This window comes from Chroicocephalus ridibundus, chromosome 23 (assembly GCF_963924245.1).
Source record: "Chroicocephalus ridibundus chromosome 23, bChrRid1.1, whole genome shotgun sequence".
NCBI classification, from domain to species: domain Eukaryota; kingdom Metazoa; phylum Chordata; class Aves; order Charadriiformes; family Laridae; genus Chroicocephalus; species Chroicocephalus ridibundus.
The window spans coordinates 4,666,969-4,690,458 of NC_086306.1; the positions used below are offsets into that span (position 1 = coordinate 4,666,969).

A 23,490-nucleotide genomic window follows, 5' to 3' on the forward strand; every position below is an offset into this window, starting at 1 on the left:
CTGCCCAGGGGTCCCGCTCCAGCCGGGGTCCCGCAGCACTCCTTTCCTTCAACAAGCCCAGGAGGGGGGAAACCCTTATTTTAGGGTCCCCCAGGCCCTGCACATGTCTTGCCTGCTCATTTTTTTGGCTGCAGACACCTTGGCCCGTGGCCAGGGAAGGGGAAGCGGGAGGGATTTCCCCAGGGAGGGGAGTCCCAGCTGGATCCTGCTGCACCCCGAGCCGCCCGGCGGGTTTTCCAGGGGAGCGTTTCCCTGTCCCCCAGGTATATTAACATGCATGTGAAAAACCACCAATTAAGCTCACAAATAAAGATCCTCTCAATGGTAACAGGCACCTCCGGGGCACAGACGGCTTTTGGGGAGCAGGGTTTGACCTCGGGGAGCTACGGGACCTGAATCTGATCCTTTCCCTGGTGCAGCCCCGCGGCCGGATCCGGTCCTGCCCTGGGTGCAAGGCAGGGCAGAGCGCCCAGCCCTAGCCGGTGCCGCAGCAGGGCATCGACGCGCTTCTCTGCCTCAGTTTCCCTACAGGTCAGGTTTTCAAGCCAGGTGGGAAGCACAGAGAGGGGAGCAGAGGGGTGCTGGCACCCCGACAGTGAACATGACTGGGATAGGGGTGCCCTGGACCACTGTTGGGCATGCACGGCTAAGGGGAAGGTGGCCCAAAGGCGATGCCAGGTCCATCGGAGAGGACTCAGCCCCGCTCTTGTTCCGGGAAGAAGCGGCAGCTTCTATTTTCTCCTGAGCATCATCTTGCAGGGATCCACTTCTGTTTTCCCCCGAGCATCCTGCAGGGCTCCACGCCCGCCGCAGAGCCCTGGCCCGGGTTCAGCAACACGCCTGAGCGGCTGCTTAAGGTTAAGCGCACATGTAAACCCAGGTGAGGCGCGCCGGGGAGGGGATTTTGCAGCAGCCGAGGGTAAAACCCCGCTGAATCAACACCTCGGGGTGGTGCCAGCACATCTGACTGCCTTGGCATGACCCAGCAGCGCTCCCGCCTCCGCCCAAACCCCCAGCTCCCGCAGCCCTGCCCTCCCTGCCCTCTTGCCCTCCATGTATTGCAGTGGGGTGCTCAGCACACCCCACCCTGCGCACATACCCCAGCCGAGCATCACACCCCCCCGCCTCCAGAACCAAAATGAATCCCCCAGCGTCACGCAAAGGGTCTTTCCCTCCCTTCCCTGCCTGTAAAAAAACAATAATACAAACCCAATGATTTGCGCTCTCTACAACTCCCTGAAAGGAGGGTGGAGAGAAGGCGGGGGTCGGTGTCTTCTCCCAAGGAACAGGCGATAGGACAAGAGGAAACGGCCTCAAGTTGCGCCAGGCGAGGTTTAGGATGGGTATTAGGAAAAATTTCGTCACCGAGAGGGTTATCACACGTCGGAACAGGCCGCCCAGGGAAGCGCTGGAGTCGCCATCCCTGGGGGGATTTGAAAGACAGGCAGACGTGGTGCTGAGGGACATGGGTCAGTGGCGGCTCGGGCAGTGCTGGGCTAACGCTTGGACTCGGTGATTTTTAAGGTCCCTTCCAACCTATTCTACGATTCTGGTAGTCAAAGGCAGGAGCGCTGTGGGACCCACCGATTCGCTCGTGGGGCGTTGCCTGTTTAAGAGCCGCCGTTGCCGTTTTAAAAGAGGCGCCGTTGCCTGTTTAAGAGCCGTCGTTGCCGTTTTAAGAGCCGTCGTTGCCCGCTGAAGCGTGGTGGGGCCCGCGCTCGCCCTGGAGTGCGCATGCGCAGAACCCGTGGCTGCAACATTCAAGCCGTTCGTTAGCGCGGGGGGATCGGGGAGGGGGGGGGGGGTTCCGGGGTGGATCGGGGGGTCCGGGGAGGGAGGGGATAACGCGGATCTGCCCGCCCGGGGCTTGCCCGGCACGGCGGGCCCGCCCGCACCATGGTGTCCTGGATACTGAGTCGGGCGATCGTGTGAGTGGGGGCCGGGGGGGGGTCCCGGTGCAACCGGGGTGTGTGGGGGGGTGAAGTCTCCGGTGGAGGGAGGGGGTTTGCCCGGGGTGGTTCCCATGGCGGGGGTGGGCTGCAGGGAGGGGATGCCCGCGGGAGTTGAGCCAAGCCCCCCCCCTTTTAACGGACAGCGCCCCCCCCCACCCCGCCCCGGGCAGTCCCTATTTAACGGACAGCGCCCCCCGGGGGGTCCCCGATTAACGGGCAGCCCCCCCGGGGGTCCCTATGCCGGTCCCGCTTTAGCGGAGCTGCCCCAGTTAGGAATTGGGAGGGGGCGCGGAGCTGCTGGTGGGCGACCAGCGCTTCTGTGGGGGCAACCAGCCCCCCATCCCGCCCCGGAGATGGGCAAGTGTCTCGGACCTGCTGCTGGCCCCCTGCCCGTTCCAGGGGATGGCGAGCTCGGCTTTGGATCCTAGCCACCCGGGCCCGCTCGCTCCCCTGACTCCCACGCTGTGGCCACCTGGGCTGGGCGGCCGGTGGCCGAGCGTGCCCATGGCGGGGGGGGCAGGCACCCACGGCCCCATCCCCGGGTGGGAGATGAGGGTGATGGCAAGAGCGATGCCACACAGCGGGCAAGTGATTTCCCTACCGGGTGGCCCGCAGCCCTGAGTTGCCGGGCCACCAGCTGCGCGTTTGGGGTTGCCACCTCGCCCACGGGCAGCGGGGAGGTTGTCACCGGCGGGACCGATCCTTGCCCTGCCTCCTGCCACTGCCTCGACGGGTCGGGCCGGTCCCCGCCGAGGGTGGGCGAGGGTTATTTTTTTATTTTTGGGAGCGCCGCCGCGCGCTCGCAGCCGGTTCTCCCTCCTGTTTTCCCGTGCCTTTTCCCCAGGGCCGCGGGGCCGGCATGGCGCTGGGGGGGCTCAAAGCCAAACTGTGGCGCTGGGGGGAGCGGCTCTGCTATTCCACCCTGCTGCTGCTCTACACGGGCTGGCCGGCGTGCCTCACCCCCCCTCTCCGTTACAGGCTGGTTTTCGGGATGCTGTACCCAGCCTACGCTTCCTACAAGGCTGTGAAGAGCAAAAATATCCGGGAATATGTGAGTATGGAGGAGGAGGGGGGGGTCGGGCAGCTCCTTGCCGGGCTCTAGCCCCCAGGGGTGACCCGCTTGCCCGCTCCCCCCAGGTCCGCTGGATGATGTACTGGATCGTCTTCGCGCTCTTCATGGCCACCGAGACCGTCACCGACCTCCTCATCTCCTGGTGAGCCTGGGGGACGGAGGCGGGGGGGTGGGGGGAGTGGGTCTGGCGGGGTCCCCGTGCCCTAGAGAGGGGAAGGAAGGGGGCCTGATGCTACGGTGAGGGGTGTCACCCCCCCTGCAAGGGGGCAGGATGTGCCGTTGGACCCCCCCCACCCACCCAGTATCTTCTCTTCTTCCCCGCGCCCCCCCTTTCCCTGGCAGGTTTCCCTTCTATTACGAGATGAAGATGGCCTTCGTCATCTGGCTGCTCTCCCCCTACACCCGGGGGGCCAGCCTGCTCTACCGCAAATTCGTGCACCCCACGCTGTCCCGCAAGGAGAAGGTAAGGGCTGCCTGGCTCCTGGTCGAGGGGGGGGGGGTGTGGGGGGTGTCCCATGTGCCCTGGGGTGGGGGATCTCGGGTGGCTGAGAAGGACCCTGGGACGTGGCGATGCCCTGGGACGTGAACGCTCAGTGCCACCGCGGTTGTTCCGGCAGGAGATCGACACCTACATCATCCAGGCCAGGGAACGCAGCTACGAAACCGTGGTGCGTTTCGGCAAAAGGGGTCTCAACATGGCAGCCACCGCCGCCATCCAAGCGGCCACCAAGGTACCGGGAAGGGGACAGGATCCTCCGCTTCCCTGAGGATGTTTCATCCATGAGGATGCTGGCAGAAAACTGCCACCCCCGGCACGGGGCGGCAGGAGAGGGGTGTCTGGGTGCCCGGTGGGATTGTATCGCCCGGGTGCGTTGGGCTTTGTCCTGTGGGGCTCATTTCCATCCTTTCTGTGTTATTTTTCCCCCCCACACACCCCCAGAGCCAGGGCGTGCTGGCCGGGCGGCTCCGCAGCTTCAGCATGCAGGACCTGCGCTCCATCCCCGACGAAACCCCCCTGCACTACCGGGACCCCCTTTACCTGGAGGAGCAGGAGAGCCACAGGCAGCTGCTGGGTGAGCTTGGTGCGGGGGGGACGGACGACGACGACGACGACAAATTACGGCGGTAGGGGGGGATTTACGCGAGGGATACGGTGGCTGGGAGCTGTGGTGTGTGTCCCCTTGTCCCCAGGCTACAGCGCGCCCGTGGCCGGCCGGCAGTACGAGAGCGAGACGGAGGATGAGGAGCTGTGGTCGGACTTGCAGGTCTCTCCCAAGCCTTCGCCCCGCGGCCGGGACCACAAACCCCTCTCCCGCAGCCAGAGCCTTCGCTCAGTGAGGAAGACGATGCCGGGCAAAGAGGTACCATGGTGGCGGTGTGTGCGGCGGCGGGGGGGGGACACGGGAAAATGCCATGGTGCGGGGCTGGGGACAAGGGGGACCTGACCCATCCCTCTCCCTGCCCAGGGCTCTTCCCGGCTCTTGCGTAGCCGGATCAGGAAGAAAGCGGCTCCGCCAGAGCAGGACAGCTAATGGTCCCGGGAAAATCCTCTGCCGCAAGTCTTAAGATGAGTTTGCTGCTGAAACAGCGGGGGCAGGGCTGGGGGGGAGCCACGGTTGGTGCCTCCCGGCCCTGGGGAGGGGGCTCTCTCTCCCCCCCCCCCACACCCCGCTTTACACTGTAAATACCGTCCCTGACCTCTGCGGCCGCACCGGGCACCTCCCTCGCTGAGACAGCTCGGTCCCCACGCTGATCCCGGCCGTGTCCCCTCCCAGACCCCACTGCTGCAGGTCGGCACCTCTCCCGTGGGGTCTGCCCCCCCTCCCCTTTTCTCCCACCCCGTGAACACTACAGGCTCTGCTGGGCCCCCCCCAGCCCTCTCCTGCTGCCGTCATGCCTTACCCCCCACATCCCCTGGGAGAAAGCGAGGGGACGTGCCTTGTCCCATCTGTCCTCTGAAGCCAAAGACACAGCCCCTGGCCACGGTGTGTCCCCCCCCCCACACACACACCCCAAAGCTGACACCCCCCATACTTGAAACAGGGGCAGCGATGCCTGACCCTGCCCTGCCCGACACCGCGTGGCTTTTAACCTTCTCCCCCTCCCAGACGGGGGCTTTTTGTACACGGGAAAAAAAAATAAATGTTGTATCAGACTTTCAGAAACGGCCGTCGTCCCCTTTCCTTAAAGGCTGTCCCCTTCCCCAGGGAGGGGGCACACACACACGCACACACACACACACACCCTCCGGGGTGCGTGGGGCTGTGGTGGGGTGCAGTGGGTGGTCTCCGTGGGGCAGAGCGGGAGGGTGGGTGTCGGGGGTGCAGGGACGCATCTCAGCCCCTCCTTGCAGTAGCCGTGTCCCCCACGGCGTGGCAGCAGCCGCGGTGTGTGTGTCCCCCCCCCGTCCCCTGCTAGGACACGCGGGTCCCCGGCATACAGCCAGGGCTGCGGGCAGACGTCCCCATCCTTGGCCACCAGCCCCGGCTTGTCCCAGTGCTCCCGGCCGTGGGCATCTCCCCACCGGGGCTCCCCCCCATCTCCCCTCCCTTTGCCCCTTCCCCCGGGGTCTTATCCCTTGCCCGGGGTGGGGGACAATGGGGCACAAAGCCTCAGTGGGGCGGGCAGGGTGGCACAAGGTGACGATGCCGCTCGTGTTGCCTCTCCTGTCCCCGTGCCCCCCGGCAGCCCTGCTGTCCCCTGCTGCCCTGCTCTCTGGCATCAATCCCCTCGCTTCCAATCCTTCCTGCCCTCGCCCCTCGGGCCAGCTTTATTTTTAGCCCCTGGCTGCTTTTCGCTTTTGGGGGTCTTCCCAGGGCAGGGGGAGCGTCTGCCCCTGCTTGTAGCTTCCCCCGAGGGAGGCAGCCGACACCCCCCCCCCCAACCCCGCCACGGAGCTTGGTAGGGGGGCGTCCCGGGGCAAGCAGGGGTGTTGGAGCAGATTAGGTGGAGGTGGCTGGATTAACCGTGTAAAACTGTCTCAGAGACGATTACTTAAAGCAGCGGAGAAGGAAGGCTGGGTGGGGACAACGCAAGGGTCAGGGGGCTGCCCGTAATCCCCCTAAAGCCGCTTAGGGAACATGGTTCCTCCAAGGATACAGCCCGGGGAGGTGGCTGGGGCTGCCGGCCCCCCCCCCCACCCCGGGTACCACGGTTGGGATGCTGAGCTGGGAAGTGGGGTACCCCCAGGATGGGGTACCGGCCCCCCCAGCCCGGGGCTGGCCGGGAGGAGGCTGGGGGCACGCTGTGAGCGAGGTGGCAGCAGCGTAGAACCATGGGGTGGTTTGGGTTGGGAGGGACCTTAAAGCCCACCCAGTGCCACCCCCTGCCCTGGGCAGGGACGCCTCTCACCAGCCCAGGTTGCTCCAAGCCCCGGCCAACCTGGCCTTGAACCCCTCCAGGGATGGGGCAGCCACAGCTTCTCTGGGCAACCTGGGCCAGGGGCTCACCCCCCTCACAGCAAACAATTCCTTCCCCAGATCTCATCTCAATCTCCCCTCTGTCAGTGTAAAACCCTTCCCCCTCGTCCCACGGCTCCCCTCCCTGCTCCAGAGTCCCTCCCCAGCTTTCCTGGAGCCCCTTTAGGGACTGGAAGGGGCTGGAAGGTCTCCCCGGAGCCTTCTCTTCTCCAGGCTGAACCCCCCCAGCTCTCTCAGCCTGTCCCCACAGCAGAGGGGCTCCAGCCCTCCCAGCATCTCCAGGGCCTCCTCCGTCCCCGCTCCAACAGCTCCGTGTCCCCCCGATGTCCCCAGCGCTGGAGGCAGCACTGCAGGGGGGTCTCCCCCGAGCGGAGCAGAGGGGCAGAATCCCCCCCTCGCCCTGCTGCCCACGCTGCTGGGGACGCAGCCCAGGCTGCGGGGGGTTTCTGGGCTGCCAGCGCACGTTGATGGCTCGTGTTGAGCTTCTCCACCACCAACACCCCCAAGTCCTTCTCCTCGGGGCTGCTCTCCAGCCATTCTCCGCCCAGCCTGGATTTGTGCTTGGGATTGCCCTGACCCACATGCAGGACCTTGCACTTGGCCTTGGATGGGAGCCTGAGCATCATCCGTCCCCAGGACGGGAGGTTGGTGGGGAGCGCCCCCGTTGCCCAGCTTAGGGAAACTGAGGCACAAGCAGCAGCGACCTCTAAGGAACCGGGAAGGGAACCAGGACTCCTGGCGCCCGACCCCAGTTTTGGCGAGAGCCCTGCGTATTCCCCAGGGAAAGAAACTCAAGGAGGGGGTGAAAGCTGCCCGGGGTGGCGCAGCCCGTCCCCCCCCACCACCACCCGGGGTCTGAGGCACCCCCCTCCGGTGCCAGCGCTGATCCCAGCTGTGTCAGCGCGCGGGGCTGTGCCAGGCTGCAGTCAGCAAAGCCGTAATCTCCCTCGGCTGGCAGCACTTCAGCCCGGCAATTACATGGCTGACCTGAGCTCGCCCGCCCGCGGCCACCGTCCCCTGCGGGGAGGGGGTGGCGGGGCTGTGCTGGCAGTGAGGGGGGGACTGAGCCCCACTGCGGGGTCCTCCCCGCCTTTCCCCGGGGCAGGGGTCCTCACCGGAACGGGGTGAAGCGTTCCTCTGCGTTCCGGGGTTGCCGGAGGTCACGTAAGCCGGGCGGCTCGCGTCCCAGTAAGCAGCTTCCCTGATGGAAAGGCATTAGTGGGAGCGAGGGTCAGGTCACTGCCCCGGCCGCTGGCTCCTGCCAGCCCCCCCCCGCCTTCCCTGTGCCCCCCGTTCCCCCCTCCCGGGGCTTCCCTGTCCTCCCGCTTGCATCCCTGATTGCTGGCAGGGGGACCGGGTGACGCAGGGGTGTCCCCTCTCCCAGCGGGACAGGGACACACACGTCTGATGCTCCAAGGAATTGTGACACTAAACCCCGGGGCAGCTGGTGGCCCCGGGGACAGGCACGTCCCGTTCCTGGCAGGCAGCAGCCTGGAGATGGCATGAACCGGTGCCTTGGCATCGCCAAAGGTCAGCGCTGGGGGGGCTGCCATGGCCGGGTGCCGTAGGAGGTGACAGCCCCGGTCCCGTGCCCCGTGGCTGGCTCTGCTCCCTCCCCGGGTCGCAGGGTGGCGGGGGGATCGTTACTCATTAACGGGATCCGCCGGCCAGACCTCCCTGGGAGCCGCTGCTGGCTTTGGGTGCCGTCCCCGGTGTCCCGCAGCCCCCAACCCTCAGCATTCCCCTGCGCTGCTGCGAGGGCCAAGCACCGGTTTTGCCCCCCCCCGACCCCATGCTGGTGGCACCGAGTGACCCTGCAGTCCCCCCCGCCTCCCTCCCTGCCCCTTTCCCAGCTCATTTCACCCCACTGCAGCCAAACTGGGGGTTGCTGCCCTTCTGGAGGGGGGGGGGGGGATGCTGGTGCCACCCCTGGGGCTGCCCTCATCCCCCTCAAACCGGCCGTTTTGGGGGTCCCTGACAGAGCAGCACCCTCCTGCAAGCCGGCCCCTCCGTGGCGGGGGTCCAAGTGTCCTGGCCGGGTGTCCCCCCCAGCCCCATCGCCGGCCCCCTCCGTCCCCACCGCCTGAGTCAGCTGTTCCATCAGGAGCCATGTGAGGCCGCGCACACATGGCTCCCCGTGCGGCACAGCGCTGTATTTTTAGCAGACGGTATCAAAAGCATAATTATGTCTGTTGTTTAAATGCAGCCTCTTTTTTTTTTTTTTTTTTTTCTTTTTTTTTTTTCTGGCGTGTCCCCCCCCCACACCTCTCCGGGAGCTTTCAGCTGCCTCCCGCCGCAGAGGGCAAGGAGGCACCATGCGGAGCTGCAGGGGGCAGGGGGCTCGGCAGGGCAGGGGGTAAAAGCCCCCCCTCTCCCCATCACCGCCGGGCAGGTAAGACCTTCCTCCCCAGTGCTGGTGGGGGGGTACACACACACGCACGCAGCACTCTCTCCTGCATCCCCCCCCCACCATCACGTCCTCAAACGCACACCTGCCCCCGGGCTGCCGTCACCCCACTGGCGAGGAAGAGGATGGCGAGGAAGAGGATGGCGAGGAAGAGGATGGCGGGTGGGAAAGCGCGGCGGCAGGCGGGGAAGGGGCGTTCGAGGTGACGGGGGTGTGGGAGGACACAGCTGAAGGAACGCTGCATCCCGCCCCCCCCCCCCCAAATCCTCCCCGCAGCCGCCTGTCCCCCCCCCAACACCCCCGGGGACCTGTCTGTCCCCAGCCAGCCCCGTTCACAGCCTGCGCTGGCACCGAGGATGATTCCGGCTCCGCGTCCCATGGCGGGAGCCACGTCCCCACAGTGACACTTGTCACTGAGGATTTGGGGGGGGGGGGCGCTGCTGGGCTCTGAGGACCACGCAGCATCGCCGGGTACCAAGGGAAAGCCGGGAGGAGGTGGGCAGCGAGGGGGCAGGGGGCCGCCCGCCGTCGGTGACTCTCTTTTCCCTGCGCCCAGGAGCCGTGCTGCCCCATCGCCATGGCTGGCCGGCGGCGGGGGCAGAAGAGGGGCAGGAGACCCCCGTTGCCCCCAGGTAGGTGCTGTGGGGACCCTGGCGTGGGGGGGGGGGGGGCGGGGGGGGGGAAGCGGGCAGCAGGCAGCTGCCTGCCCCTGCCTCCGCGGCATGCAGGTGGCAGAGGGCTGCCCGTGTCCCTGGCTGCCATCCTAAGCCTTTGGCCCCAGGGGTGAGCTTTTAATTACATCAAGGTATTTGAAGCCGGTTGCTGGCGCTGGGCTGGGTAAACAGGAGTCCCCGGAGGCTTTGGGGGGGGGCGTGGGGGGGGCGTGGGAGAGCTGAGGGGGTGGCACAGGACGGGCGCTGTGCCCCCGCGCTTGGCTTCGCTGGGACATCTCGTCCTGCCCGTCCTCCCCCGGGATGGGAAGGAGGGATGCGGGGACGGGAGCATCCAGCGCCATCCCGCACCGGCTCCCGCATCCCCCCGAGCATCCCCCCTCGCCGTGCCTGGGGCTGGCACGCAGCCGCATGGGCACGAGGGACACCCGCAAAGGTGGGTTGGCGGCGGGCAGCTGCGACGTCCCCCGGTCCCCTCTCCGCGGCCAGTCCCTCCTGATGGGGACCACCTGCCTCCGTCTCCTTGCCCCGTCCCAGCCTTCGCCTTGAGGAGGGCGCGCAGCATCCCAGAGCTGCCCGGGGATGGGGTGACCTGCGCTGCCCACCCCTCTGCTGGGGGGGGTTTAGGAAGGGCAGGGGGTGTCGGGGTGCAGCCCCCCAGGCCTGGGTGGGGTAGGGGGGAGCATCTCCTTTCTCCCCAGCGGCCGAGCGAGCGGGATTAGCGCTGCTTACTCACCTCCCCAGGGAAAAGCGGGAGATTAGGGCCGGGAGCGGTGTCCGACCCTGCGGCGGCGGGGCCGTTACCGGCGGGGCGGCTGCCCAGGCCACGCCGTACCGGCAGCCAGGGCTGGAGGGGAGCGCAGGCTGCCAGAGCAGTTGGGCTGTGGCCCTAATTCCCAGAAAGCTGCTCGTGTGGGAGTGAGTGTCCTCCCGTGCCCTCCGCTCCGCCGCAGCCTCCAGACTCCTGAAGGTTTGACGTGGGTTTTTGGTGGGGTTTTTTTTTTTTTTTTTCCCTTCTTTTTCTTTTCTTTTTTTTTTTCTTTTTTTTTTTTTTTTTTTTTTTTTGTTGTAAGCACCGGGTGCAGATTAGCGAACGCTCTCCCTGCCATCGCTGCCGGCTGCTGGGCTAAAAGGAGGTGGGGGGGGGGGGGGAGAACAGGGTTGCTTTCCTCTGCCTGTGCCCTCATCTTCCTCACCTGCGTCACGGTGGAGGCAGGTAGGTACCGGGCTCGGTGCTGGGGCTCTGAGGAGGAGGGGAGGAGGAGGAGGAGGAGGAGGAGGAGGAGGAAGGGCTGGGGCTCTGTGGATGCAGAGGGAGCCGGAGGGGGCTCCGGGCAAGCAGGAGAAGGGGCATGTCGAGTCTGTTGTGCATGAGAAAAAGGATGAATTCCAGGCTGTTTTTGCGGTTGGAGGTGGCTGGCGGGTTCTGGAGGTGGCTGGCGGGTTCTGGAGGTGGCTCGTGGGTTTTGGAGGCTGCGGAGACTTTTCCTGAGGTCCCTGGAGCTGGCCTGGGCAGGGCAGGGGAGGTGGGCGCTGGGGCAGGGCTGGCAGGCTCCTCGGCATCAGCAGAGCGGGGCTGTGGGGGGACCAGTGAGCTTTTGGCACCGAGATCCCCATCCACCCCCATCCATCCCCCTCCCCAGTGCTGGAGCATCCCTGCCCCGCACGGCCACGCATCCCCCCATGGTCCCAGGGGACACCGTGGGGACAGCGTCCCTCCACCCCGTGTCCTCTCAGCGTCTGTCCCCCCGTCCTCCGGCGTCGAGCCCGGCAGGGATGCCGAGGTTTCTAATTCGGGAGCTTCCGGCCTCCTGCAGCGTCTTTCTGGCCAGCGCTTGGGCTCGTGGGTGTTCGCCGTCCCTCTGCTCGCCCTCCGATTTAAGGGAAAAACCAGGGAGACTGGAGCTCTGGGGCCGAGCCACCGAGGCAGAGTGTGTCCCCCTCCCGCCCCAGGGCGGGGGGTTCTCTCCCAGCAAAGCCTGGCAGATCTCAAGCCCAGTCCAGACCCCCCTGCTTTGCCCCGGGGGACCTTCTGCGGGTGATGCTGGGACAGGCAGGGAGCTGGTGGGTTCTGGAGGTGGCTGGTGGGTTCTGGAGGTGGCTTGTGGGTTTTGGGGACTGCGGAGACCTTTCCTGGGGTCCCTGGAGCTGGCCTGGGCAGGGCAGGGGAGGTGGGCGCTGGGGCAGGGCTGGCAGGCTCCTCGGCATCAGCAGAGCGGGGCTGTGGGGGGACCAGTGAGCTTTTTCCACCGAGATCCCCATCTGTCCCCATCTGCCGGAGCCACGGACATGGGGCGGGATGGTGGCCAAGCCCCAGAAGAGCTTGCCGGCAGCGTGGCAAGCCCTGTGGGGGCTGCGCTGGCCACGGGGGAGGCTTCGCGAGGGCCTCCCCAGCACAGGAGGAGCCGCCCCGCCATGGCCGGGAGGGTGCAGCGCCCGGAGATGCTGCCCCAGTGCAGGGTGGGAAATTCCCTCCTGCCCCTCCAGCATCCCCCCCCCTTCCCCGCTCCCTGCTGCTCATGGCCCCCTCCTTGGGGCTTGCCAGCATCATGCCAGCGTCCCCTTCTCCATCGCTCCCTTGGCACCCTGGGCACCCGCTAGCCCATCCGGCCATGCCAGGATGCTGCAAAACCCTTCCCGGGGCGCTCCCGGCTCCCATCTCCCCACCCCCGGAGCCCTGCCGGAGCCATCATCCCTGGGGAGCGATGGGAGGGAACGACGGGAAGAGGGTTTTTCTTTCAGCACCTTCTCATCGCAGGAAGGCGCGGGCTCGCCCATGCCCCGAGCCCTGTCTGGGTCCCCTCCCTGTTCCCTGGCACCCAGTGGGTGCAGCGAGCGGCAGGCTGAGTGCCGCAACACCACCCCCCCCCACAACCCCCCTCACCCCCGGAGCCCTCCCCTCCTCACCGAGCGGGGCCAGAGGGGACCCCGCTGTGGGTTTATCCACGCTGGAGGTGGGATGGGGACCCGCTGGCATCGTGAAGGCGCCCTGGTGGCACCCAGCGCCCTGAGCCACGGCGGTGCCGGCAAGGGTTAACCACGGCTCCTCGGCTCCCAGCGGGGCCAGACCGCACGGCAGCTGCTGAGCTGTAACGAAGCCCCGTGGTCTGATGTTAATCACGCTGCTCAGCTCACGCGGGCCCGTGGCCTGCCTTCACCCCATCGCCCCGCTAGCCCCCCGGGCTGCCCCGCTAGCCCCCCGGCTGCGGTGCCGAGCCGTGCCGTGCCGTGCCGTGCCATGCCGGGGGAGGCTATGCGGAACGGCTGGGGTTTATGTAAGGCGTGCGAGCTCCGCGCAGCGTGTCCCCGGGACACACACACACGCACGTTACATAAACCCGCTGGCACCCATCGTGTGTGCGTGTGTGTGTGCGTGTGTGTGTGTGTCCCCCTCCCCGGGTCCCTCTCCCGGAGCCCACTTGGGGGTCCTGCTGCCCCACGCACCCGGCTGGAGCATCCCACCCCCGGGGAGCGGGCAATGGGGCGGTGGGAGGCAGGGGGTTTGGGGTTGGTGTGTCTCGCTGATGCGACGTAGCGGTGCTGGGGGGGTGTGCGTGTGTGCTGGGGGGGTGGGGGGGACGACGCTGTGTGAGCTCTGCCAGGGTGGCAGGCCCTGGCTCTGGGCCGGTGGGCTGCGGGCCAGGGCTTTAGGTGGCCCCAGGTGCTCCTCAGCTCTGGGCAAGGCGGATGCTGCCGTAGCAGCCTCGTGCTCCGCGTTGTCCCCTCGACACCCCTCGGACAGCATCCGGGTTCTACAGCCCGGAGGGGAGGCAGAGGAGCTCTGCCTTCATCCCAGGCAGCCGGAGGAAGGAAGGATGGCGGCAGGGGGAGGGATGGCGGCGGGGGGACAAGGCTCGGCTGCAACGCAGGGCAACCCCCGGACTGTCGCACAGGCGAAGCGTCAGCACGGGTTGAGGCCAAATCCTTACGGTTTGGACAAATCTGAAGGCGTTATGAGCCCCCGGGACGCCCAGCCCATGGGGTGGCCGCGTGCTCTGCACTGGGCATGCCACCGCCGGCACCCCCCCCATCCTCCATAGCACCGGGAGCTGAAGCTCTTGGCCCATCCCGGTGTTTCTCCCATTCCAGTTTCGCCTGGAGCGGGCGGCCGGCGTCTTTCATCGGCGACAGGGTGGCTCGGGCCGCCTTGCCGAACAAAGGGCGCTTTCTTCGCGCGGGGCAGAGCACACCTGCCCGCCTTTGGCACGGCCGCCGCTGCCTGCGCCGGTACCCCCGGGGCTGGGCGGCACCGCCGGCACCCGCGCCGCTTCCCGGCCCTCAGCTCGCTCCCGGCCGCCCAGTCGCTGCCGGAGGAGCCGGCGGAGGCTGCAGGGAGCAGAGCCGCCATCCGCCGCCTCGTCCTGCCATCCCTCGCCCCAAGATGCCCAAGGCTGCCTAGAGCCGGGGGGAAGGTCCTGCTGGCCGCCGTTGACGCTCCCTTGGGTGCCTCTATCCCTCACCCCCCCAGCACGCCGGGATCCCCCCACTGCTAGGACGATAGGCAGGAGGATCACGGAGCTCCCCAGACCAATGGATCAAAAACTCCAGCTCCAGCATTCGGAGAAGAACGTCCCCAGGGCCGCCCGGGCGGCTTTCTGCCTCCTCCAGATCCCGGAGCCGGATCCCTTCAGCCTGTGGGTCTAGGTGCTCCTGACGACCCCCCCACCCCGCGCCCCGGCATCGCCTTCTCCAGGACCCGGTGCCACCGGCGGAGACGCCCACTTGTCCTCGCCGCTGCAAGGGAGGTGGCGGGGTCCCCCATGGACCCTCCAGGTAGCTGGCTGTGCCGTGGGACGGCGGGGATGCTCGCCGAGCGATGGGACCGGCTTCTGGTGCTCTGGATGGGATTGAAGGGATAGGGGGACAAGGCAGCTTCGGGGCACCGGTGCCCGGAGCATCTTCCCGGTGTGGGGCTGGGTGGGAGAGCCCGGCTGGGTCCCGTGCCCCCGGGGGGACGGGGTGGGTTTGCCCAGGGTGTCCCCACGCCCCAGGGTGTCCCTGCTTGGGCAAGGAGCTTCCCGGCAGCATGGGAATGGGGACTTTGACCTCCCCTGGGAAGCAGACGTGATGGGGACAGGTGGCTCTGGGGACACACGGTCCCATCCGGGGCACAGCCACCTGCCCGGCCATTGGGGGTGGCTCTCTGCTGCCCCACATCAGGGCTCGGAGATGGGTGACCCCCATGCCTGTCCCCCTCGGCTTCTCCGGCCGCTGAGCAGGGAGGGCTGGGGGACAGGGGGTGGCATTTGCTCCGCCGGGAAGGGATGCGATCGCCGGCTGCGGCAAGGACTGCCTCCGAACCCCGCGTCTGCGTGTGGCCTGGGTCCCGGAGGAGCGTTAATCCGGCAAATCTCCCCAGGCGTCTCTCCCAGGAGGGGCCTCTGGGAGCTGGGAGCTTCTCCCCCCCCCTACCCCCCCACCTCCGTTGCTGCAAACCCTCCTGGGAAGCGCAGCCCAGCCCTGGCCGGAGGCGAATACCTGCGCGGGGCAAGGCCTCCCCACGCTGGGTGCCAGCGGCCGGGCGCGGGGCCAGGCTGGGTGCGGAGGGACGGGTGGGCGCAGGGTGCGTGCCGGCCGCCAGCCCCGCCGGGATGGGGACAGGAGGGACGGGACAGGGTGGGGACCCACTCTCCGGCCATGTGCCCTCCCCGGGGGACAGGGGGCCCGCCATCCCCTCGCCGTACCGGGGAGCCTCCCATCTGGCGTGGCAGGATGGAGCTGGGGGGGTTGAAAGCAGCCCCCCCACGCCAGCACCAACCCCCACCATCCCTGTGCCTCAGTTTCCCCCCCCCGTTGCCACCCACGTATGGTTGTCCTGGAAGGGTTCGGTGCGTTGCGGTGTGTCCCACTGATGTCCCCCTCCCTGCCCGCAGGGTCCGGCCAGCCCGGGACGGCGCTGAGCACCACATGAGCAGCAGAGCGACATGGCCAGCGACGCGAGGATGGGGGAGACCCCGCCACGGTGGAGGAGAGCCCAGGAGGCAGCGCAGGACGCCCGGGGCATGGAGAGCAGCGGGGTGGTCTTGTCCGGGAGCACTGCCGCCGAACTGGGACTCCCGGGCTACCAGGAGCCCGGCAAGCTGAGCTACGGCATGGAGAAGGGGTGTCCCTGGAGGGGCTCCGAGGGATGCTTGGGGACAGGACGGGAGCTTGCCGGTGGCCGGCTGGGCTGTCCCTACCCACCGGCCCCACCGTGCCTGCGCAACACCCTGTGCCGCCCCAAGGATGGAGCCGAGCTCCCGCCGCTGCTGCCGCCCAGGAACGGGCAGCCCAAGGCGGGCTGGGATGAGCCCTGCAAGGACCACCAGGGGCCACGGTGGGCTGAGGCCGTGCTGGCCCCCCTGGCCCTCTACAGCCACGCGTACCACCGCTACCCCCTGCCCTTCCCGGGGATGGAGACTCAGCGCCCCGACACCGCTGGCAAGCCCCGCGCCGCTGCGGGGGACGGAGCCGGTGACCCCCCGGCTTTCCGCCACTGCCCCTTCCTCATGGAGGCCAAGCACAGCCCCTTCCTCCTGTCCTCGCTGCTGCCCACCGGACCCCCGGCTGACCCCCCGTTCGGCGGCGGGGGGACGGAGGGACCGGGGACGATGGGCGACGGGCGCTTCGCCGGCGTGGACTGGCGCCTGGGCTCCTACGTGCCCGCCTGGGGCCAGCCCATCTACCTGGGGGTCCCGCCGAGGTGCAAGGTGGCTCCGTCCCCCTTCGAGGACTGCTCCAGCTCAGGGAACAAGGTAGGCAACCCCGGGCGGCCACGCTGGCGCCTGGCACCGATGGTGGCACCGCTCCGGCATCCCGGGATGCTCAGGGCTTGGCCCCCCCGCACCCCGGGTGACAGCGGGTTCCAGCCTCAGCTGAACCCAGCTGGGAGCGGCGGGTTGCGAAAGGCGATGCTGGCACCGGCTCCGGGACAGGGCTGCACCCGGCATCGGTGACCCCCCAACCGCCACGCAGCCCCTCGCTCGCTCCCGCAGCTTGGCAGGGTTGCGGGGGGTGGTCCCCGCGAAGGGATGGATGGGGCAACGTGCCCACGGCAGGGAGTGGGGGGGATGATGGTCTCCTCCCCCCCCCCACCACGGCGTGATGCAAGCCCCCGGGGCTGAGTCACGGAGCCGCGGCACGGAGGCGGCGGGAGGCAGAGCCGCCAGCCCGTGGGTGCGCCCGTCGCACCCCGCGCCGCTGCGGCTCCCCATTCCTTTCCCACGCGGGCAGGGGCGACACGGGCACCCCACGGGATCGGGCACCCGGGGCTGGGGAGCACCGGGCGGGTGCCCAACTCAGGAGGGTGGTGGTGGGGAAACTGAGGCACGGCCACGGCATGCCCCCCGTCACCACCTCTCGGTGATGTGGGTGACGGAGGCAGGGACGGGGACCCACATCTGGGGTGACGCCAGCCTTGACAGCCCCTCTGCTCCCCTCCAGGAGTTTTACCCGAAGAAAGAACCCGGCTTCCACCCCCCGGCCAAGGACGAAGCGCTATCGCAGATGCTGGGCAAGGGCCAGGCCGGGCAGGATGGAGACGGGGAAGGGGAACCGGCGGTGCCGGAGCTGCTGGGAGCCCCGTGGAGGGATGGCCGAGCAGGGGGCAGCTCAGCGGTGCCCGCTCCCCATGCCCGCACGCCTCCCCCCAGCACCGGCCACCCCCTCTTCCTCCTGCAGCCCGGTGCCGTGGGGGGCTGCGGGGGTCCCTGGGTGGGCACACGGGCCAACGCCACCGATTTCCCCCCGGAGCCGGGCTCAGGCCGTCCCTCCGAGCCCAAAGACCTGGAGTACCAAAGCCTTGGAGTACCGGGGGAGCCTGACACATCACCTCCGCTCACGGATGGGCACTACCCGCTGGCCCTTGCCAAGCCAGAGCCATCCCCGGCTTGCTTCTGCCCCGCACCGGGCTGCGATGGGTGCCCGGGGGTGGGCTGTGGGGTGCTCGGCCCCTTCGAGCCCACCCTGGGCATCCCCGGGGACCGTTTTCCGTGCCCACCCAGCAACCACACCAAGCTGAAGAAGACCTGGCTGACGCGGCATTCGGAGCAGTCGCTGCCGCGCTGCAAGGCTCCCCGGCGGGACGGTGGCCCCGAGCCGGCCGGTGAGGGCAAACGCTCGGCCAAGCGCCTGCACAGCACCGTCGACGGACCCCACGTTGCCGGCGAGGGTGCCGGGGCTGCCAAACGGGGCATGAAGGCCACCATGGCTGTGGCATGCCCGGAGAACGGAGGGGACGCGGAGGAGAGGAGGATGGAGCTGGGAGAGGGAGGTAAGGCTCGGGAGCGGGGGGAGATGCCTGGTGGGTCCAGGGAGAGGGAGGTGGCAGCATCAGATCTCTGGGGAAGTTTTGCATCCCAGTTCCCGGCACCCACAAACACGAGCCGCGAACACGTGAGGGCTGGGAAACCTGCTGCGCTGGGGTTTTTCCCAGCACGGCTGGCTCTGGCAGCGACTCCCAGGGCGGGGATTTAGAGAAATGCCCCTTTGGAGCAGCGCAGCATCCTCGGGTGTGATGCCCCAGGGGGTGGCAACCACCGCGGCTGGCTCGGAGCTCTCAGGGAGGTGCTGGCATCTCAGCCCTGACCTCCGCAGATCTCCAGCCCTACTTTCCAGCCCTACTTTCTGGCCCAGTTTCCAGCCCCCGCCGTGGCTTGCCGGTCCCTCCCGGTTGGTGTGTCCCCATCCACGGTGTCCCAAAGCACCTTCCCATCTCCCCTAGAGCCACCGGAGCCGCGGGAGCCCTGGTGCCTGCAGAGCGTGCCCTGCACCACCCTGCCCGACAGCATCCCGCGGTGCTGTGCCTGCGCTGCCCGGGCCGCCGGGGCCCCCAAAGGCGAGGAAGAGGAGGAGGAGCCCCCCGAGAGCACTTGCAGGCTGCTGCACTTCCGCAGGTGAGCCCGGGGCTCCTGGGGAGCTCACAGCCCTGCCCGGGATGGGGGGCTCCCAGCAGCTTTGGAGCATCCTCTCCCATCATCCTGCTTTAGACCGTCCCCCTCCTGCACCCCACTTTTGAGCATCCTCCCTTGTCACCTCACTTTAGAGCATCCCCTTCTGTCACCCCACTTTTGGGCATCCTCTCTCACCACCCTGATTTAAGGCAGCCCCTCCTGTCACCCCGCTTTTGGGCATCCTCTCTTGCCACCTCACTTTTGAGCATCCCCTTCTGTCAGCCCACTTCAGAGCATCCTCTCTCATTACCCTGGTCTAGAGCACCCTCTCTCATCACCCGGCTTTAGAGCACCCTCTCCCGTCACCCCACTTTTAAACATCTTCTCTTGTCACCCCACTTTTGAGCATCCCCTCCTGCACCCCACTTTTGCGCATCCTCTCTTGCCACCTCACTTTTGAGCATCCCCCTTCTGTCACCACTTCAGAGCATCCTCTGTCATTACCCTGATCTAGAGCATCCTCCCCTGTCACCCCACTTCGGAGCATCCCCTCCTGTCCCCTCTCTCCCCCAGGTTTGCCTTTGGGGACGACGGGGAGCTGAGTGTCGATGGCTTCTGCACCCTGGGGGAGGCGGATGGGGACACGACGTTGTGGCTGGAGGGGTCCGGCCCCGAGCCGGGGAACAGGAGCGCGGGCAGCAGCCTCTGCCTGGCCAAGTACCTGCTGGGGGTCCTGGGGGACCCCTTCTGCGAGGCCGTCCGCCGGGACAGGGACGTGTGGCCGGGAGCCCCCGGCGGGCCCGAGGGTAAGCGGGGACCGGGTTGGGGGGGTGACGCCAGTGGCACTGGGGAGGCTGAGCGCTGCGTTTCCCGCAGGGGTGACGGCCTGGAGGCGGAGGGAAGGAGCCCCCCAGCTCTGCGACTGCTGCCAGCGCGGCTTCTTCAACTCCCACTGGAGCTGCACCAGATGTGGCTTCCAGCTGTGCCCTGAGTGCCACCGCAGCAGGCAGGAGGCTGACGGCCACGGTACGGGGACAGGGTTGGGGGGGGGGGGGGCTTGCGAAGGGGGTGTCAGCCCCGCGGGGGCTTGGTTGGGGACGAACGCGCCCTTTCTCTGATGCAGAGGGTCCGGCGCAGCTGCCTGAGTGCATCCCCGGGCAAGACCACCACGTCGCGTCCCTCGTCCCCACACAGTTTGTCCCCACCTGTGGTGAGTGTGTCGTTCCCCCCCCCCGCCCAACCCCAGGACCCCGCCTTTGCCCACCGCCAGGGGTTGATTTGCCTGTCCCCCTTCTGTCCCCAGTCCTGACCCAGCTCTGGAAGCTGCTCCACGAGGTCCGGGCTAAATTCAGCATCGAGTCACACTGTCCCTGCGGGGACGGGGCTGTGGAGCAGAGCCTGGTGGAGCCCCCGGGGAGCAGCCAGGTACCGGGGGGGGGCATGACTGGTGGTAAAAGGGGGTGCAGGTGCACCCCAACCCCTGCAAAAGGGTGCCCGAGGCGGGGGTCGTGCATGATGCTGGGGAGGGGACCAGCCTTGGGGACAGGGGATGTGGGTCCCCTGCGGATGCCCGCATGGACCGGGGTGTTTCAGGAGCTGCCGGGGGCTGCGGTGCCCACCCTCCCGTCCCGCGGTGATGGCCCAGCCGACACCTCCCGACCCATCAAGGAAGGTAGGGCCGGTTGCGGCCCCCCCGCTGCGGGGACAGCCCCACTGCGGGGGGGTCGGGGATGCTGCACCGCATCCCCTGTGGGGTGCTGGGTGGGGGGGACGAGAGGCGGAGGAGGGCGCGGGCAGCCCTCACCCCTTTCTCCCCCCTGAGCAGAGAGCCCCGAGGGGGGGCCACCATCGCCGGGGCAGCCGCCCCCCCGGGGGGCCGTGCAAACCGCCACCCTCTGCGACCTCCTCGCCTCCACCGCCGTCAAGCTGTGCCTGGGGCAGGACGGGGTGCGCATGGCCTTCGCCCCCGTCTCCCCCGCTTTGCCCAATGTGAGTCCTGTGCTCTCCCCCCCCCCCACCTCACCGACACCCCTCAGCAGGTCTGGGGGGGAGCCGGGGGGGGGCTGCGATGGGCTGATGGGGTTCCCCTCCTTGTATTTCCCCCCCCCGCCCTCGCAGGACAACCGCTTGACCAGCATCCTGGACAGCATCATCGCCCGCGTGGTGGAGAGGAAGATCCAGGAGAGGCAGGCGGGGGGCGAATTGAGCCCCCCCAGCCCCCCTAGCCCCCCCTGTCCCTCCGGCCCCCCCACCTCCCACTGCATCCTAGCCCCCAGCGGGCTGCTCTGGCTGCACGACCCCGGCCACGCCAGCAACTACAAACTCTTCCAAGAGCACTGGCGGCGGGGCCAGGTGAGTCCCCCACCCCGACCCCGGGGATGCACAGCAGCACTGCGGACCCCCCCCTCTTACCCCCTGGCCCCGCTGAGCCCCGGCTGCCCCGGCAGCCTGTCCTTGTTTCAGGGCTGCAGAAGAGGCTGGAGGGGCGGCTGTGGGGGCCGGAGTCGTTCCGCCCGGCCGGGGGGGAGCGGGCGGTGGAGGCGGTGAACCTGCGGGTACCAGCCGGCCGAGTCAGGATGAGCAGCCGGGAGTTTTGGGATGGCTTCGCTGCCAGCGCCGGTAAGCGTGCAATGAGTTAGTGGGGTCTCAAGTACCATTCTGGGGTGTAAAGGGCGGGGGGGAGGGTGAGCCAGCCTGCACATCCCTCCCTCGGCATCCCTCCCTCCCTCGGCATCCATCCATCCCTCCCTCCCTCCCTCCCTCAGCATCCCTCCCTCCCTTGGCATCCCTCCCTCCCTCCCGGCGGCAGGACGCCAGCGTCCCCCTGAGTGATGCCGTGCTCCATCCTGCAGCATCCCCGAAGCCGGAGCAGGGAGGTGGGGACCTGCTGAAGCTGGAGAGTGGCTTTGGGGACATGGAGCTGTGCCGGTAGGTGATGGCAGAAGGTTCAGCAGGGTGTGCGGGGGGGGGAATCCCCCCTCTGGCAGCCCAGTGCCCCCTCCCTTCCCCAGCCCCCCGAAACAGCAGCAGGGTGCATCCCGGTGTGGGATGCAGCGAGGAGGGCTGGGGGCGGCTCTACCCGATATCCCAGTATTGAGGACCGTGCCTGTGCCACAGGGCCACCAACCTGAGCGCCAGCTTGCCACTGCCGGAGTACTGCGGGCCCACCGGCCGCCTCAACCTGGCCACCTACCTGCGGGGCCAGCGGGCCCGGCCCTGGCTGCGCCCACGGGTCTGCGTGGCTTATGGTGAGTGCCGTTCGGCAACCCCGCCGTGCTGGGGATGTGTGTGTGGGAGGGGGCGAGCTGGGCTCCCCCCACCCATGCCAATCCTCACCCACCGCCCCGCTCCTGCTTGCAGGCGTCAATCCCCAGGACCGGACCATTGGGACCAAAAACCTGACGGTGGAGGCAACCGACTCCATCAGCGTCCTGGTGCACACCGTGGCACGGGAGGGTAAGGTGGGAGCATGGAGTGTGTGTGGGGGGGTGTCTCCCTGCCCCAGCCCCCCACCTGACCCCCCTCTGAGCACCCCTTTGCCCCCAGACCTGCTCCCACAAGCCGATGCCGAGGGTCTGGATGCGCCGCTGAAGGAACGGCTCTGGGATGCCGGCAGCCAACCCGGTGCCCTGTGGCACATCTTCCGCCCTGAGGATGCCGGCCGCATCAGGGATTTCTTGCAGAAGGTGGGTGCCATCACCCCTTGGACCCTCCTGAACCCCCGACTCCGCTCACCCCCACCCCTCTGCAGGCGTGCGAGGACCAAGGGCAGGAGGGGGTGGCCCCGGCGGAGCCCCCCGGCCGCTACCTGGACGTCTCGCTGCGGAGGCGGCTGCGGGAGGAGTGCGGGGTGAGCAGCTGGACCCTCCTCCAGTCCCTGGGGGATGCGGTGCTGGTCCCCGCCGGGGCTCCCCACCAGGTAGGCAGCTCAATTCCAACCCCCCCCCCCCGCCTCCCCCGGGGGGGACAGCTGTGCCAAAACCCCCTGGGGAAACTGAGGCACGGCTGAGCCCCGGCCCCTCACGCCGCCGTGCTGCGGGTAGGTGCAGAGCCTCACCGGCACCATCAGCGTGGAGCAGCGGTTCCTCTCCCCGGAGAACGCCGTTCGCCTGCGGGACCACAGCACCCACCCCCAGCTCCGCGCCCAGGTGGGTGGGTGGCGATCTGGGGGCTGTAGGGGGGTCCTGGTGGGGGGTGAGGGGTGCTGACTCCCCCCCTCCCCATCTTTGCACCCTTGCAGCTTGACGGCATGATCTTCTCCGCTGTGCGGGAGGCCGTGGGCATCCTGCGGGGCTGCAAGTGAGGTGGCCACGGCACGCCAGGAGGATGCTTGAACAAAGCCAGCGCTGGTGGCCACGGCCACAGCCACAGCCACGCCGCCGTGGGGACCCAGCACCTCTGGCTTGGTGCTTTGCTCCGCCACGGCCCGGGGATGCTCGGGGCGGGTGCGGGACAGCCGGGAAATAAAGTGTTTGCACCGTGCCGGGGCCACCGGCAGCACCAGCACCCGCTTCGGCGTCTGCCTTCATCCCCATCCCTGCCCGAGGGTGACCCAGGGGACAGGGTGGGGATCTGGCACGGTGGCACGGGGTGGTCCCAGCCCTTGGTGGCTGGTGGAGGCCACTGGTGAGATGAGTTTGGTGCGGTCTCTGCACCGGCAGACTCACAGAGAACGGGGAAACGTCTGGACACGGCCCTCACTGCGGGAGGCGGGGACAGGGGCTGGGCAGCACAATTAGCACCGGGCAATTAGCACTGTGCAATGGGCACCATGCAACAGGCACCGTGCAAGGGGCACCATGCAATGGGCTCCATTCAATTAGCACAGTGCAATTAACACCATGCAGTGAGCACCATGCAATGGGCACCACGCAATTAGCATCGTGCAATGGGCTCCGTTCAATTAGCACCATGCAATGGGCACGGTGCAGTTGGCACCGTGCAATTAGCGCCGTCCGATGGGCACCACGCAATGGGCTCCATGCAATTAGCACCGTGCAATTTGAACCGTGCAGTGGGCTCCATGCAATTAGCACCGTGCAATTAGCACTGTGCAATTATCACCATGCAATGGGCACCATGCAATGGGCTCCATGCAA

General features: G+C 67.9%; 2 protein-coding genes and 1 long non-coding RNA gene across 12 annotated transcripts; 2 read left to right on the forward strand and 1 right to left on the reverse strand.

Annotated features, from left to right (window-relative positions):
* Positions 1-463: 463 nt before the first annotated feature.
* On the reverse strand, positions 464-10,396 carry LOC134526726 (uncharacterized). Its single transcript, XR_010074023.1, has 4 exons — positions 10,258-10,396; positions 7,559-7,644; positions 1,585-1,751; positions 464-1,423 (listed from the first exon to the last, which is right to left on the reverse strand). It is a non-coding gene; the product is annotated as an uncharacterized LOC134526726 (long non-coding RNA).
* Positions 1,783-5,152, forward strand: REEP4 (receptor accessory protein 4). Of its 2 annotated transcripts, none has more exons than XM_063358889.1 (8): positions 1,783-1,928; positions 2,931-3,003; positions 3,090-3,166; positions 3,367-3,487; positions 3,642-3,755; positions 3,965-4,106; positions 4,216-4,385; positions 4,491-5,152. In XM_063358889.1, the coding sequence occupies exons 1-8, from the start codon at positions 1,897-1,899 to the stop codon at positions 4,554-4,556; spliced, it is 795 nt and encodes a 264-aa protein (XP_063214959.1). In that variant the 5' UTR covers positions 1,783-1,896; the 3' UTR covers positions 4,557-5,152. The 2 variants fall into 2 exon arrangements, with proteins under 2 accessions (XP_063214959.1, XP_063214960.1); XM_063358890.1 differs by having other exon boundaries at positions 1,785-1,928; positions 3,965-4,097; positions 4,491-5,147.
* On the forward strand, positions 8,702-22,890 carry HR (HR lysine demethylase and nuclear receptor corepressor). 9 transcript variants are annotated; one of them, XM_063358878.1, is made up of 21 exons: positions 8,702-8,835; positions 9,407-9,482; positions 10,595-10,737; positions 15,395-16,255; positions 16,944-17,772; positions 18,223-18,394; positions 18,965-19,197; positions 19,268-19,417; positions 19,515-19,601; positions 19,695-19,816; positions 19,985-20,063; positions 20,217-20,380; positions 20,510-20,743; positions 20,839-21,010; positions 21,157-21,319; positions 21,509-21,639; positions 21,752-21,847; positions 21,938-22,077; positions 22,143-22,310; positions 22,435-22,539; positions 22,632-22,890. In XM_063358878.1, the coding sequence occupies exons 4-21, from the start codon at positions 15,446-15,448 to the stop codon at positions 22,692-22,694; spliced, it is 3,918 nt and encodes a 1,305-aa protein (XP_063214948.1). In that variant the 5' UTR covers positions 8,702-8,835; positions 9,407-9,482; positions 10,595-10,737; positions 15,395-15,445; the 3' UTR covers positions 22,695-22,890. The 9 variants fall into 9 exon arrangements, 8 of the variants coding, with proteins under 8 accessions (XP_063214948.1, XP_063214955.1, XP_063214949.1 ...); XM_063358885.1 differs by having other exon boundaries at positions 21,244-21,319; XM_063358879.1 differs by lacking the exon at positions 10,595-10,737.
* The last annotated feature ends 600 nt before the right edge of the window (positions 22,891-23,490 follow it).

Excerpts from the sequence above, each read along its gene's own strand:
- REEP4 (XM_063358889.1), top strand. The coding sequence starts at position 1,897 with ATGGTGTCCTGGATACTGAGTCGGGCGATCGT. Across the intron at positions 3,488-3,641 it reads CGCTGTCCCGCAAGGAGAAG|GAGATCGACACCTACATCAT; the intron begins GTAAGGGCTGCC and ends TTGTTCCGGCAG. Across the intron at positions 3,756-3,964 it reads CCATCCAAGCGGCCACCAAG|AGCCAGGGCGTGCTGGCCGG; the intron begins GTACCGGGAAGG and ends ACACACCCCCAG.
- HR (XM_063358878.1), top strand. The coding sequence starts at position 15,446 with ATGGCCAGCGACGCGAGGATGGGGGAGACCCCGCCACGGTGGAGGAGA. Across the intron at positions 20,064-20,216 it reads CTCCCGACCCATCAAGGAAG|AGAGCCCCGAGGGGGGGCCA; the intron begins GTAGGGCCGGTT and ends CCCCCTGAGCAG. Across the intron at positions 21,320-21,508 it reads GGGGACATGGAGCTGTGCCG|GGCCACCAACCTGAGCGCCA; the intron begins GTAGGTGATGGC and ends CCTGTGCCACAG.